Source organism: Polistes canadensis, unplaced genomic scaffold (genome assembly GCF_001313835.1).
Source record: "Polistes canadensis isolate GaletaPanama2010 unplaced genomic scaffold, ASM131383v1 scaffold_30, whole genome shotgun sequence".
In the NCBI taxonomy this organism is placed as follows: Eukaryota; Metazoa; Arthropoda; class Insecta; order Hymenoptera; family Vespidae; genus Polistes; species Polistes canadensis.
In genome coordinates this window covers 347,496-364,362 of record NW_014569577.1, presented here as the reverse complement: position 1 = coordinate 364,362, position 16,867 = coordinate 347,496, and the positions used below count along the sequence as shown (strand labels likewise).

General features: G+C 35.3%; 1 protein-coding gene across 2 annotated transcripts in view; it reads left to right on the top strand.

Moving 5' to 3' along the window:
• Nucleotides 1-16,867, top strand: part of LOC106784078 (disintegrin and metalloproteinase domain-containing protein 10-like) — a 129,281-nt gene that overhangs the window by 94,409 nt on the left and 18,005 nt on the right. For both annotated transcript variants that reach the window (XM_014743197.1, XM_014743198.1), the window contains 5 exons: nucleotides 3,688-3,858; nucleotides 5,259-5,443; nucleotides 9,876-10,016; nucleotides 14,060-14,184; nucleotides 14,365-14,493. In XM_014743197.1, the coding sequence (XP_014598683.1) occupies nucleotides 3,688-3,858; nucleotides 5,259-5,443; nucleotides 9,876-10,016; nucleotides 14,060-14,184; nucleotides 14,365-14,493 (751 nt within the window). The remainder of the gene's footprint in view (nucleotides 1-3,687; nucleotides 3,859-5,258; nucleotides 5,444-9,875; nucleotides 10,017-14,059; nucleotides 14,185-14,364; nucleotides 14,494-16,867) is intronic.

Below are 16,867 nucleotides of genomic sequence, written 5' to 3'. Positions count from 1 at the left end.
GCACTTGGCCAGAATTATCCGGATTTGTGGATTCTTCTTCATCGTTTCAACCAGGGTTTTTATGCCGAAAGGCTTTTCCCTGACGAGCCAAATAAAGCGTACTTTTTAGTACTGACTGGGCTCAAATAAAGTTGTTATTGTGTYTTTATTTTCCTWTCCTCCTTCCCATTAATAAAGAATCTCGATATCACCCGTGAGGGCATTTTTCGATTCACTACAATTCATTGGAGTACCGATTAAGGCATCGGTCGCATCAACACAAATATTATTCAAAAATAATTATGATAAAAATACGCCAGACTTTTAACTGCTATATTTTCCTTCTTTTTGCTATTAAAAACAAAAAATATATGTTCTTCTAACGAAATTTTCAAATTAATTAAAGACAAAAATTCTGTTCACAATTGAATATGCACCGTTGTAATAGAGCGAGCTTCCGTCTGGAGCAAAATTTTATCGATAACATTAAAAATAACAGAAAATATTTTTCGCTTGATAAAGTTGTAATTATATTTAAACGGTCTGCTGAAGATAAAAGTTAATTTTACATAATATGAGTAGATTCGAAATGAAATTAAAATTTCGTTTTCGTCGTAGTAATAACGCGCGATTAAAAGATTGATTAATAATTAAATATAAATCCGTTAATGAATGATGGTGATCATTAATAGATAACAGTAGGTACACAGTGTAACATAATATATATTAGAGAATAATATACGATAACATACGTAATATCGACGGTAAAATAATATCCATATGTTATTACATATCTTTATAATATCTGGATACATTTCTATACTTGACGAGAATAGAGGAAAAAACGTTAACGATTAATAATATAATTAGTAATATTAATATGCACTTACTTAAAAATTGTCGACGAGTTTCGTAGACAAAATTACGATCCTTCCACTTCGCGATTGAAAACAACACTGAGACTCAACTGAAAATCGTTCGAGTCTATTCGGGTTCGTCCTCTGCTCGTAAAGTGTAAATAAATCCGATGCTTCGTGTTGTCTCACAGTTGTTTACTCGAATGACAAAGAAATTAATTCCTTATACACGTGTATGTGTGTATATTCGTAGAACAGTAACGATAAACTAATAAAAAGAAAGAAAACGATGAGATCGTAAGGTTAATGAAAATACAAACATTTCGCACTAATAAACTCTATTTCATTACGTCACGGTAAAGTAATTAATATGATACTATAACCGTAAAATTCGTTATTTTTCGGGATGAAGAGAGAAACATACTTTTGTATATGTATGTATATATATGTATGCATATAGGAGAAAGCACTTTGGCAAGAGGATAATTCAGATTAATGCTAAAACCAGCGCATAACGTAAACGAAGTCATCGTAGACGGATAAAACGTAACGCGTTTCAGCAATTATTCGATTAAGTTGCTTCCGACCGACTCTTCTCGTCCTGTCGAGAGATGTTAATTAAACGAATCGATCTCTACATATCGTGTGTCCAACAAAGGCACCTACATATACCTATGTATATGTGTATGTAAATACATATGTATTTCTCTTTTTCTCTCTCTCTCACTTTTTTCATATAACTATATATATATATATGTTTTTTCATGGGAATTTGGAAATAATAATCGCAAACGACTCGTTTCTTCGTGAAATGAAGAGGGACGTTGGCTTTCCCACGAGAAACCCTTTCGTACGATTTTCCAACGTTGCACGACACGTTACGAGACTACCTTTCTCTTTCTCTCTCTCTCTCTCTCTTTCTCTCTATGTCGGTCTTTCCGTCTTTCGAAGACCACTAATTAGAGAACGTGTAGAAGGTTAATTGGCAGGGTCTGGCAACATCGATTAATGATAACGTGACTCGCGAACGCAGCTTGCAACGCGAGCGAAGACTTTTGAGCTGATGCACCCTGTGTTCTAATTAGTACCGACAGTACCTTGTGATAAACATTTTGTTCGCATACCACATTGTGTCCACGCATCACCAATACCAATACCAACTGTGTTACCATCTACCACTACTATCGTTTCCTATTACTACCCATGGGTTTATCGATCAAGCCAGAAACCAGGGGACGATGTTACTCTGATCGAATCGCACTCGTGTGTGTGAAATACGAGCTCTGTTTACGATCGCGAACTTTCTACTCTCTCTCTCTCTCTCTCTCTCTCTAACGTGGCTCGACTTCTCCTTCAAAACTTCCACCAACGTCGTCCTCTGAATCTCGAATGTGTCACCAACGGAAAATTTAACCCTTTATGGCTCTGCTGAAACGACGAAACTTGACGCGATCTTCGAATATTACTATCTGACCTTCGCAGCTTTCCCCGAGATCGTTCTTGACGTCGTTCGATTTAATATGATCGAAAGCTCCTCTTCCTCTCTTTATCTCTGCGTAACATCGAGAGCGTCACGTATACGTATGTCGGTGATGTGTTACGTAACGCGTTTTAATTATTCCGCTTGAAAATTATTGGAAATACAATGATATTTGATATATATATATATATATATATGTATTAATTCATTAGTTGACAAAAAATAAAACAGAAAATATATGACAAATAATTTTTCTCTCCCTTTCGTATTTTATTTTTCTTATGAAATATTTCCATTGATATAAATACTTATATATATAGCATTGTTCTATGATGAAATTATCTGCTCGCAAAGTGACGTTCTCCCACAGGAGAGGGTGTGGGGAATAGCAATAGCAACACCAACACCAACAACGACACCGGTAGAAACTCTCTATGGTGTATCCTCCCCCGAGAGATGAATATCGTTTTATATAAAAGAAATAAAAGGAGAATTTCGCGAGACATAAAGGGTTAAAGGGAACCTTAATTATTCTTCCTACCAATTTACGTAGCATTCCAGGTAGTAATTATTTTACCTACTTCGCAAGGAAGTAATTTGCGAGGGACCCCTCTGGAGAGCTTCTTCGCCAAGCAGTCGGACAATGCCGGTTCATCTCAACCACTTCGCGTTTAAATATATCTTTATATCTTCTTTTTTATCCCGTTCCATCAACTTTACCGAGACACAATCGGCCGCTTGAAGATATTACAAAGATCTTCTTCTTTACTTGTCTCTGTCTTAAATCCATCTTTTAATTTCCCTCTAGCGAAACGAACGACGTTGAATTGTTTCGAGATACATAGATTACAAAGATGAAAAATACAAAGCCTTTTCTTTCACGAGCTTGTTTTTTTCCATCCTTTTCGAAGCGATCGTTTCTTCGCGATTTCAAGAGTCGACGAGCGTAACACAGAAAATTAAGAAAACCTGACAATGATTGATCGGACAAATTTGATATGCAAATATACGCGCGTACTTATACAATTAGGTTCTTCCTGAAAGCATAGTACTTTGAACTCTTCAACGTATTTTTTTTTGTTATTTTAATCATTCATTTCAACGTTGAATTTAGTTTCTTTTGTTTAAAGATAATAGTAAATAAATTACAATAATAATAATTATTTCAAATTAACGATGGGTGGGTGGGGGGAGGGAGGCAAGTAAGAATACTTCTATGATTTGTAGTATATATGCGATATTAAGAGAATACAATACTCTTTAGACAAATAATATGACACAGAGATGAGAATTTATCAAAGAACTAAGGTTATCATTTACCTGGTAACGTTCAACAATTTTTCTCCCTCACACGAGAAATGCCGTTCGCAGGAACAGCAACGAGACGGGAAGGAACGGATATCTTCTTGCTGGTGGCACAATGCGCCCGTTTTATCAACACGTAAATGAAGGGACGAATCGTGCAAAGCCAGGATTCTATCCAATGGATGCGAGGAAAAAGGACCCCATGGCGAGCTCCCATAATCTCGAGCTTCTCGACAAGTAAGCATCTCGTGTTTCTTATATGTATCAGTCTTACATAGTTTGATCGATACGATCATATTTATCGTTAGATACAAATGATTTCAATCGTATCGTATATTACTATCATAATTTTTACTTTATATACAATCAAATATTTTCCTTTTTCAAGTTTTTATGAAATTTCATTATCAATTAAATCAAATGATAGTTTATAATATGATACAAATAATTTGCTAAATATGATATACATATATTATTAAAACTAATCCAAATAATAACATAAATCACATTTAAATATAGAAATTCATTGTGCCGCTTCACTTGAAACCAATTTATTATTCGAGTATCTTCATAAAACTCACGATAGAGAGAGAGAGAGAGAGAGAGAGAGAGAAAGCAAATTGAGTTTGTCAGAAATGTATATTTGTGTTAGTATATGTGTTCGCTTGTGTGTATGAATAAATACGGTCACATGTAGTCGATCAATTTGACTTTCTTTTTCTCGTGCTTCATTCATCCCCATTTTATCGAATGATTCAATGAATGACTCTCTCTCTCTCTCTCTCTCTCTTTCTCTTTCTCTCCTTCTCGATATCCTGACACGATAAAAATACGAGAGGAAAAAGTAGGATGGTTACTTACCTGCCTGTCGACTCTTCGGTATGTTTACTTCAAGATCCTTGCCTCTTTCATTTTAAACGTCCCACTAGCTTCCGACAAGGAAAAAGAAGCCGAGCTATCGTGTATCCCGTCAACGAGAAAGTAAACCCGATGTCGAGAGATCGAGATATCGAAAGATCGAGAATGAGTGCTTCCGACAGGTTCATCGATTTCAACCTTGAAGAAAATCTTACAATTTTATCATCCTTTTTCACTTCTAACGAAAACAGATATAAATCCTCGCGCGCGAGTCAGACGATATCATATAATAATAATAATAATATTTTAGTATAAATACTATATATATATATATTTTAATAACATCATTATATACGAAGTTCTTAAGAGATCAGAAATTTTCATCTTAAAATCGTATACGACGACAATTAACTAACTCTTATTCATTCTTCCTTTCTTTCTTCCCTTTTTCCATCCTTCCTTCCTTCCTTCCTTCCTTCCTTCCTTCCATCCTTTCTTTATTTCTTTCTTTCTTTCTAAGCACACAGTCGACTTGGTATTTCTCACTGGCCTTTCTGGCAAATTAAACTTCCGGCATTTATGATTTCTTTGTCCTAACGGAAGATAAAAAAAAAGAAAAAGAGGAAAAAAGAGAAACGAAAATCATTGCCCGAATAACTCGCTCGAGTTGCACGATGAATTTATATTAAAAGAGTTCGCGTTTGGAATTTCTCCTTTTATTAAAAGGGACGAAAGATTAACTTTTCTTATCCTATTTCTCCTTATCTATGTTGCTTTAGATTGTACAGAGAAAGATATTCAAGGATCTTACGAAAAAGGACGTCGATCGATCCGAAAAAGACAACCTGTATGCTGTACCTCCAAGCAGATCACACGTTCTTCGAACATTACAAATCGGAAGAAGCATGCATCGAAGTTATGACTCGTCACGTTCAACGTGTTAACTCCATTTACAGACACACAGGTAATGAACTAATCAAAATCACGTTACGCCATTTCCAACAATTTTGTAGGAAACAAAAATTATCTACGAAATAATGCATGTTGAAATTTATCCTTTCGTTGTCATCAAAAGTTTAATTATACGGTATTAGTTTTAAAAGAGTATTTTCGATAATCAATGAATTTAAATGAATGAACACTTTAATCGACGAGTAACAATTTATTACAATGTAATATTTTCTCTCTCTCTCTCTCCCTCTCTCTTTCTCTTTTATTTGATTTTAACGAATAGAAGTTTAATCGTACTAGTCGTCGTAAATAAGAGAACGCATTATTTGCCAACGCAGCTGACAATAAGATAGAAGAGAAAACGAATCGAAAAGTTTACTTCGTTCGCCCTTCACTCTCACCATCGAAGTCAATGCGAGTTTCTTCGGTGGACCTAACAAGTGCGCGTCTTCTGTCTCATTCCAAACGTAATAACTTCGCAAACCAATTAAAACTTTCGACGGGGCCCTCCCAGTTAAACTAACTTTCTGCTTTCGGCGATCGACGGTATATCGAAGGAAATGAATGTTCCACACTTTCCATCGCCACGATCTCTCTCTCTCTCTCTCTCTCTCTATCTCTCTTTCTCTTCCCTCCGGCATCACCCTTTCTTTCTTTCTCCCTTTTCCCTTTCTCTGTGTCTTTCCTTCTATCCATTTTTCTGTACTCACGCGTCCTCCGACGGCCCTGATCGATCAAGGTCCCTTCCATTCTCTCAACAATTTGCCCAAGCATTTCTAACTATAATGACATTTGTATGATATATATAATCGTTATCCTTTGTAAAATATCATTAATTAATTTGTCCATTATAGGCTTTGTAGGATTTCTCTATTCTCGTTTTCTAATTATTTCAAATAATACAATATATTATATAATTTCAACTATCAACTCTTTCGTAACGTTAAAATCCATAATATTATTTAACGAATATCATTAAATAATGTGCGTATCTCAAATTTACTATTTATAATATATCGCATAGGAAAAAAATGTTTCTTATGAAAATTAGATAAGAGTTAAAATGGACTTGATTTGGTTATGTAGCGCGTTGTATATTCGCAGATAGGACAGAACGGTTGAACATTGCGCACCACCTGCAGTAACAACGGCAAATATTTGCATCTCGTGACTGAGACGTGTTTAACGTGGCGTGACCGCACGTACCGTCGTCGTCGTCGTCGTAGTCGTAGTCGTCGTGTGGCAAGGCCAGTGCATTACTTACAATTCCCTATCTACTTCTCTCTTTCTCTTTCTATTTCTCTTTAGTTTCCTTCCGTCGTGCGATCGCCAAGGATAAAGCCCGTTTTCCGCCAAAGTTTCCTGGCTTCTAACGAATATGCCACCGGCGCCAACTAAGATTACTGAACGACGATAGTCTCACCGATTATCGTTTTCCCTTCTCCCCAGAATCCTTGAATTATTATACCCTTTTATCCATTACTTCTTATGCCTATGCAATATATTATATTTTGACTAACGTGGTATATGAATATGTATGAGTGCTTTAATGTTCCCCCTGGCTAAGCAAAGATATCACTAATGAATATGACTTCGCATCTATATATATGTATATATACTTCTAGGTATTAAATCGTATAATTTATAGTAGCTGATTCATGAAATACATATAAACATTATAATAATCGTGCTATAGAGATATGTGTTCTCTTATTTCATTAATAAAAATTTAATACTAATTAATATGCATACTTATTAATATTATCTTAGTTTGAAGAACCGTTGAAGAAATATCCGAAGGTTTAATCGAAATTCGTAATTCATCCCTTAGGAATTTGTGGTCTATTACGAGAGAGAGAGAGAGAGAGAGAGAGAGAGAGAGAGAGAGAAAGAGAGAGAGAGTTTACGATCGTAAAGTGCATGGTAGGACCTTTCAAGGTAGAATCGATATTCGTAAGTTATGTCAGGAAATGAGATATGTGAGTATAGAGATAGGAATAAGGAAGACGATTTAATTAATGATCGACATCTCAACGAAATTAGGAAATAAATTATAACGCGAAGGGAACATGAAACATTACAGTTTCTTGTTTTTGTCTTTATTTTTTAAATAACCTGACGAGACCACGAATACCCACACCCTCTTCCGAAGGGTTCCTTCCTTCTCCAAACTGAGGAAGCAAAGCCGATTAATATTACATACATCGAGTTAGCAAAGAACGATGGACTTAGGCACTAATTAGGAAGGCGTCTTCGTCATCGTCATCGTCGTCGTCGCCAGCTCGCATAGCACTTTCCAAGATCCATGAAAGAGGAGAAATGGATGGGAATGGGAGGGATGGAGGGTTGAAACGCGAAACCTATCTCTTGCGAGATTAACCAAGATATCGCGTGATTCGTTTCGGCAAGTTACTTCGGAATAGTTCGCTTCTTTTCAAATAAAATTGCATTTTAACAGTAAAGAATTTATCATTTTCATTTTTACACTCTAACGTAATATTTCATTAAATTAAAGTTGGTATATTATAATAATACAATATACAAAAGGAAATAAAAGAAAATATTCGATGACCGTTTCACATCAAATGGCTTATCGTCTTTAACCGAAATGATTGTAATAATAAAAAGGAAAAAAAGGAAGAGGAAAAAAAAGAAAAAAAAAAAAAAAGATAAGAGAAAAATATCCAATGAGAAAGAAGATTCTTCTTGAAAAGAAATCGAGTTGGTTAAAAGCCAAGGCAAGCAAGAGAAAAGGAAAAAGAGAGAGAGAGAGAGAGAGAGAGAGAGGAAACGAAAGAGTCAGGATAATAATCGCTTTTCGGAGCGTACATCCTCCTGGCCCCACCCCACCCTCCCACACCCTCTCCCTGATCCTTTCAACTCTTTCTCTCTCTCTCTCTCACCTTCACCATCCTCGTTGATTTTCGGTGGAAACCAAAGAGAGATTCTCGCGTGACGTCTGACCGTTTTTCCATTTTCGATTTGTATTTCTTCGAACCAAGGGTTGGAGAAGGTCTGATTAAATGCTTCTCGCCACGCGAAGTGCCATCCTCTCGAAAAGATATACCAACCAGCAGCTCACGTTAGCTGGCTGGCTGGTTGGTTGGTTGGTTGGTTGGTTGGTTGGTTGGATGGTTGGTTGGTTGGTTGGCTCGAAGGAAGCAAGACTGGTTTCCCCAAAATTATTCGCCTCGATTTTCTGTTCTTCCCTCCACCTCTCTCTCTCTCTCTCTCTCTCTCTCTTTCTTCTTATCGGCTGTCAACTTTAAATTTATGTAGAACCCGAGAGAAAGATAGAGAGAGAAAGAGAGAGAGAGAAAGAAAGAAATAGAAAACGGTAAGAGAACTCTCGTTGATTTTCTTCATAGTAAATTACGTGCACTTTCATTATTAAAAAAGTTAGTATATTTTGTAAAAAGAAAATGCGATCGATATTTTTTCTTTTCTTTTTTTTTTTTTTTATTCGAATATTCGATGATAACTAACATTGCCGATCGAGTCAATCAATTCGTTTTCACGATTGAGATGCGTATTCGAAAGCTATAGGTTTTTATCGTTGCCTTTTGTGTAACACATCTCTATCTATCTTTCTCTCTTTTTCTCGTCAGGAAAAAGGGGTTGAAAAAGAATTACCAAGCCAGTACAATAATCGCACGGTTCATCGGCCAACAACGAACCTCTATTTTTCGACGTTCGATAAGCACATACCACTTCCTATCCATGACACCACACACACACATACACATACAAACATATAAACATATTGTATACTCATACCAATCGTTTGCGAACAATGCGAACGATGTTTTTCGTTCGATAAAATGAACGGAGTAAAATGTTTTTCCCCTTTAACATTTCTTTTCTTCTTCCCGCATACGCTACGACTACTGATCGTTCCGACGAATGCCATTCACATGTTTAAAAGAGAGAAAGAAAGAAACAGTGAACACAAAGGAGGGAGGGGGTTCAATAAAACAATACAAGGAAGAATAAGCGTCACGTTTGAGAAACAAAGAACATCGCGTAAAGTCTGGCAATTTTCAATTCCTTTATTTTTAATCTCACCCTCGCACACAACAACCCTCGCAAAAGTGAAGAAAAAGAGGGAGAGAGAGAAAGAGGGTTAGTAGTAATAATAATTAAAGAAGAGAAACGAAATAATAAATACTTTTTTCCTTGACGTCTCGCTAAAATAGATCAACCAACGTTTCCTTATTTTTTTAATAAATAAATTCCACTATCTGTCGATTTGTGCAAAAATATGAAGATTAAATTCATCGAGTAAAAGACAGAAATTCAATTATTTCGAATATTTCCATCCTTTTGTTTTTATCATTCTTTTACATTTCAATGTTTTTTACAAAGAAGAGACAATAATTATGAACGCTAATGTCATTATCTTTGTTAAAGTCAAAGACAAAATAAAATGATAAAATTCTTTACAGATTTTAATCAGGATGGACAACCGGACAACATCAGTTTTATGATTAAACGCGTGAAAGTTCACGGAGAGGAGGCGTTGCAGGATCCATCCTATAGATTTACAGGTGATTACGGGGTCGAAGAATTTCTCGAGCTATTTTCCGGTGAGTCAACTATTATATTATATTTATTTTTCATTTATTTCCATTTTTTTTTTATTTGCTTCCTTTTTCATTTTTTCCAATATTTCATTAATGCTTTTTTTTCCCCACTCCTCCCTCTATTTTTCTTTAATATATCTCTGTATAAGGAAAAAAAAAAAAATTCAATTTCGAGAGGAAAATCGAAAAAATTAGTCAAAGTTTTATCATTACTATAAAAATTTTTTTCGAATAATGTTATATACGTTCGTATGAGGAATGTCCAGGACATTATTTACGCATGAATCCTTCTGATAAAGTGGTCGCTCTCTCATTTTCTCTCTCTTTCTCTCTCTCTCTCTCTCTCTCTCCCTCTCTGTTACTAGCATATCACCAATTCGTCGTCTAACTCGAGCGTGACTTTTGAACTATGCATAAGCTAGTTCCCGTCTCTTTACATTCAAACAATCTACATATATGGAATGGTAGACATCACAAACTTCAGTAAAACTGAAAGTTTGCGAGGAACCCCTTAACGACCGATCGAGAGAATCATGTGATTTTACGGAAGAAGAAACATCGTAGAGAATTATCCGATCTACTTTCAACGTTTTCAGTATTTGCAATTATGTCGAACGTGTAATATCCACGCCATCCCCTGTCACACATTGAAACATAAATTATTAATAAAACGAACAACCGTATTATCTACTCGAATAGTCTACTTCGAAGAGGATCCTTTACTTATCTCGTCATTCGTTAATTAATCGTAGCTTTAATTAGTGGTGGAAAGTGTTAAAAAGGAAAAGAAAAAAAAAAGAAATATACAGAGGAATAAAGAGAAAGAAAGAGTTAAAAGAGTATTGGATTACATGAAGGAGGAAAAAAAATAGGTGTCATTGAGTACTCGCTACGGAAATGTTCTAAAGGCGAGAGGTAAAAGCGTTCGTTTTTATATCGCTTCGTATAAGTACCCATTTTATCTTTCTTTCCTTCTTTCTTCCTTTCTTTCTTTCTTTCTTTCTTTCTTTATTTCTTTCATTCATTCATTCGTTCGTTCGTTCGTTTATTCATCGTTTTACTCGAGTCTTCCCTTTCATCCTTTTTTCTCTGCTTTTTCTACACTTTACTCGACTCCTTTCGAATAAACTTTCTTTTTCATCCCCCTCCCCTCCCCCTTCGGTCGATGAAATTCAATACGAAAGGAATATCTTGTTTTTAAATAGTCATATTTTTACTTCACCGATCTTTCGAACATCATTTTATCTGTCTTTAAGAAAAATGAACGGGTTTCTCGAGTCCTTGAATAAACTTGTTTTTTCTTCGATGATCAACGTCAACTAAGTTCACGATTAACGATTCTATTTTAATCGCGTCTCTTATGGGTAACATCATCTTTTGAAACTTATCTATCTCGGTATAATCTTATTAAACACGATTCGAAAAGCCTCGTGCAAGAAAAGCAGATCGATACGCGTAAGTAAGTAAGTAAGTAAGTAAGTAAGTAAGTACGTTTTCTCGTTACGACGAGAAAGAGAAAGAGAAAGAGAAAGAGAAGAAAAGCAATAGAAAACGAACTTCCATAAATCGTGGCGAATGCCTTAAAGCCATTTCCGTAACGTCGTTCAACGCCAATATCCCAAAACTCGTGACAACAATTTTCCTCACGCGTAAAAGTGAATGATGTTGAGGCGAAATACAAAGTGTTACTTTTCAACGAAAGAAAAATGAAAAATCGCAATGTGTTTTTATTTAAAATACGAAAAGGAAGAGCGGTAAAATAATTTCATTCTTGCGTTATACGCATAGACATATGTTAAATTAATTGGCGAAGGAAAATGATATCTCTTAAAATTAGAAAAATTGCTACGCGGACTGATTTACAGACTTACTTTACTATTCTCTCTTATCTTGACTTCCCTTCAACGTGAAACTCGAGACGCGAGATATATGAAAGCTTTGAAGAGCAGGGAAAAAAACTCGTGGATGGTGAGAGAAAAATGAGAGAGAAATAAAAGTTAAAAATAGACAAAGTAGACAAAAATAATAATAATAATAATAAAATGTCGAGTACGGTTATAATCCAAATTAATAAAAGTATCATGTTAATGTAATTCGATTCGTTCGTGTAACAGTAATGAAACTAACGCGTCTTTCTCTCTCTCTCTCTCTCTCTCTCTCTCTCTCTCTCTCTTTCTTGAAAGCTCTTCTCAAAGCTCTCTCTTTTGAGTCCTTTCCACAAAGTGCAGTCTATGCCACATCACGGATCATATTTCAGCAATGTTACTACCACTATTACTACTACTAGTACGTGAACTCGGTAAGATGGGGGTTTCCATCGTCCAAGATTTTCTAAAGGTGGACAATACACGCCGAATACTTTTTTACCCCAACACACCTTTCCGATCGAGAAACACATAAAAATCTACGATGAATATAAAAATGGATGAAAAGAGACATACAATTCTGCTACGAAAAAGAGATATCATGGATGTTTATTTCATGCTTTTATTTATATATATATATATATATATATATATATATATATATTCCTTTCATCCGTAAAAAACTACAAAAGCTATTCTTTTCATTTGAAAACATTTGTTTGGCATCAAATCATTTTATTGAAAAAAATATTAAATTAAAAATATTTTACAAATAATTAAATTATCCCGTATAAATGTAGATACGGTATGCCAAATATTTATATTTTCTATATACATATAATACGTTCCATTTATTTTTGAATAGCAACCATAGAAAATCAAATTATAAAATCATTTTCTTAAACAGTAACTTGTGGGACATAATGTATATAAATATTTGTGAGAAAAGGGAGTATTATTTATAATATAATATTATACATAAAATATTTGAATATTAATAATAAAATACTATATAGTGGTATAGATGAATACAAAAAAAATAAAGAAAAATAGTATTGAAATTCTATATTGCCTGGGAAGCCATAGTTTGTCCACCGTTATTAAACATATACCACATATACCACATATATTACGATAAAGGTTTAGATATCGTTATAATGGGTCGTCATAGTCATTCACTCAAATCTCGATTTTGCCACATAATGGCCAGGCCAAAGGCGATTCGAAACAGGTAATACTAGGAAACATAATGCGCACCTTGGCTAAGACTAAGGTATAATACTCGGCTTCATCAAGCTTACCGATCAAGTACTCGCTACACAATAGGAACGTACACTTTGTTATACGATAAGGACCACCATTGATTATGGTTCGGAACTTTGAAGTTTAATTTCGCTAAAACATTGAATGTTTCTTTTCTTTTTTCAAATCTCTTCTCGCAAGTGTCAAACGTATTTCGATATAAATACATTATACGATAAAAATCTAACATGGAATCGTTTAATCAACATTATAGTCAAGTTTAATATAAAGTAATCAGACTGTATCCATACGATAAATCAACTTGTATGTAGATAATAAATCAGAATGCCCAAGAATGTCCCGTAATTTAATTCCTCGAAAGCTTAGTACACACTCATACATGCGTGCATTCACACACATAAACATATCCTCACCACGTGTAAGAAATTTCCTCTCCCACCGTGGTGAAGGATCAATGTGCATTCATGCGCGTGGATGGGAAAAGGTCTACGGAATAAAAAAGTTCTATGGAATACGCGTACGATCTCTCTTCTATTAATTTTATATTTTCTTATCTCTATCTATTCATCTATCTATGTATCCATCTATACGTCTATGTGTAGCTATCTGCTTTATCCTTTTCCCTTGAAAGTAACATCATTCATTATTAACCATTACCGATCCGCTCGTAAATGTATAGAATCTATTATATTATTAATCTGAACTGCCTTTACGTTAGATAGGAATTATAAATCAAGCCTAATCCAATAAAAGTACTCGAAAGAAAAAGCTTTGGAATCGAACTTTGAGTTAAACGTTTATCCTGAAAAAAAACAAAGGAAAAAAAGAAAATAAATAATAAAAGAAGGAAAAAGTAAAGATATCAAAATGATTATATACCAGTCATATTTACGATTATTATTTCGCGTGTTTTTACAGAGGAAGATTACGACGCCTTTTGTCTTTCCTATATGTTCACTTATCGTGATTTCGAAAAGGGTACGCTGGGTTTGGCTTGGACAGGTGATCTCAAGAACGCAGGTGGTGTTTGCGAGAAAAACGGGGTACGTATAATTTTATATTTGTGAGAGGAAAGTTAAAAAAAAAAAAAAGGGAAACTCGATTTCGCGTAAATGTATTTCGATAATATTATAATTAATGTTTTTATCGAATTATTATTAAAACGAATAAGTATTCGATAAGATAATTGTTAATAAAAGAAAAGCACGAATTTGACGTTACAGCATTACAGAGGTAGCATGAAATCTCTCAACACTGGCATAATCACCCTACTCAACTACGGGAAGCACGTACCACCGACGGTTTCTCACGTTACCCTTGCACACGAGATCGGCCACAATTTTGGATCTCCTGTAAGTTTACAAGAGCCCGTTGTCTCTAACATTGTCTCTCGTTGGTACTTGACAACTACGAGGAACGTTGGTACGTTCGTGTAAAAGCTCTGACTGAATGTGTGCATCGTACCTTATTTCCTTCCCCATACCTATCTACCTACCTACCTATCCGCCTACCTACCCACCTAACCTCATGTGTTTCTCGCACCCTCTTCTCTCATCACGAATTCCAGGGAGAAAGCGAATCTACACCCTCTCTTCTTCTCTCATCTCGCTCGACTCATACCAAAGGGTACCGCAGAACAAGCTCGCAAACTTTCCTACTAATCGCTCGATGTTAGAACACGGGGAATCATGAAACAGAGGAGTGACGTCATGCAAGAATTTCAAGACCCTATTAACCGAAAATCCGTGAATCCTTTCTCGCGTCATAATATAAATGAAAAAAAGAAGAAAAATAATAATAAGAAAAGATCTCGAATAACCTATTACTGTTACCACACCGTCTTACTCCTTTCCCCTTCTCCACCGTCTAGTTATACCTCAGCGTATATTTTCTATCGTCGTAATCCCCTCGAGGAATATTTCCCTGGCAGCGTCAAATCGAATCACCACGTGAAAGGCGTCACTTCCCATCGGGATCTCTCGTAAAATATCCGAAAATGCTGACTCCTGTTGGATTTTAAAATCGTTGCTACCTACGGAGAACGTCGAATAAAATCGACAATGTCCCTCCTCCCTTTTATTCCCCTTCCAATCCTTTCCTTTCCTTTCCCTTACTTTTATTTGTATCATCTTACTTTTTAACGTAGACAATTTCTTTTTTTACTCCGCGAAATTTCCTTTATCCTCAAGTAGTAAAGTCAACGATTGCTCAGTCTAATCTCGATTCATCGAACTTCCTAATTCTTTTTGCTCGAGAGAATGCAATAAAGAGACCATAGACGGCCGCCAACCTTCTACGATCAAAGGCCACGTCTCTTAGAGCAAAGGGACGAAGGGATGAGAGGGGCTTTTTAGAGAAGAAGAAAAATAGAACTAAAACACATCGAGTGATTCTTCCCTCGGGAACGGAATGTCTCTCCGTTTTCTCGACCTTCTCACCATCACCGCATCCTTACCTTCTCCTTCTTTCGAGAGAAACGAAAAGCAACGGGAAGGGTGATTTCCTCGTGGCAACGAAATTCAATTCCGAGTACGTCCCGTGCTCGTTCATGCGCGTGACGTCCTTCGCGCATTTTACTGCGATTCCGTACGCAAAGGAAAAAGAGACTTTCCAAATCTTCAACAAGTTTTTCTTCAAAATTTTTAACGAAGTTTATTAAACCAAGTACGTGTGCCGTTTCGTCGACTTTTCCACTGACTCTGCTCTCGACCAGATCTACGATAGATGCATCTTTGACATCCAAATTTTTATTTATAAAAATAAAACTTGTCGAATTGGGACACTTCTTATATTTCTATTAAATGTAATTCCGATTAGAAATATCTAAAGTTTAATTAGTTTTATATTCGTAATAACTCGTAAGATTTATATATCTTGAATTACAAATCGAGAATGAGAGCTCTTTTCAAACTTTTGAAAATTCATGTAATAAGATACACATTATTTCGATCAAAACTTTGGAATATACTTATAATTCCGAATAATCTAAAATGTCAAATATCTCATAAAATAATTCAAATTTCGATTACTTACTTTGGATTATATAGTACTATTATTCGTAGAATAATAAAATGAATACGATTGGTCAAAGAAAAACATTTAGTTGCATTAAAAAATAAAGTACAATGGCATCTGCACAAAAAATAAGGTAAAAAGAAATTAGGACATATTACGCCATATGATTTCTTTCCTTTATTATTTCACAGTTCCGAGAATCACTTTGTCTACCAATTATATTTTTTCTCTTCCTCTCCCTCTACCTCTCTATCTATCTATTCTGATAAAATACGTAATGAAAATAAAAAAAAAAGAATCAATCATGTTGATACGATTGTCTCATTCGTTTCCTATCCTTATCTCTATCTAAAATCTTTGAGTCGTGGTGCAGAACTTTTAACCAAGGTTGTATACACACTCTCAGCGAAATCGGGATCGTAAATGAAGTCTTTAAGGCGACTTTAGAAGACGCATTTGTTGCAACGTTATCATCCGTTACTTCCATTCGACCACGGAACGGGTACAAATGCGTTTAGGTCCTTTCTAAATGAGTTCTCTACTTTACGACCATTTGTGTATGTGTGTATGTGTGTGTGTGTAAACGTGTAAGCGTATGTCTAACTATGTGTTAGAAAGAAAGAGGTAAAATGGTCGTAGAGTTCGGACGAGTTCGAAAACGCTTTTCACCACCCATCTTCTTTCATACACATACATATACAAAACCCACAG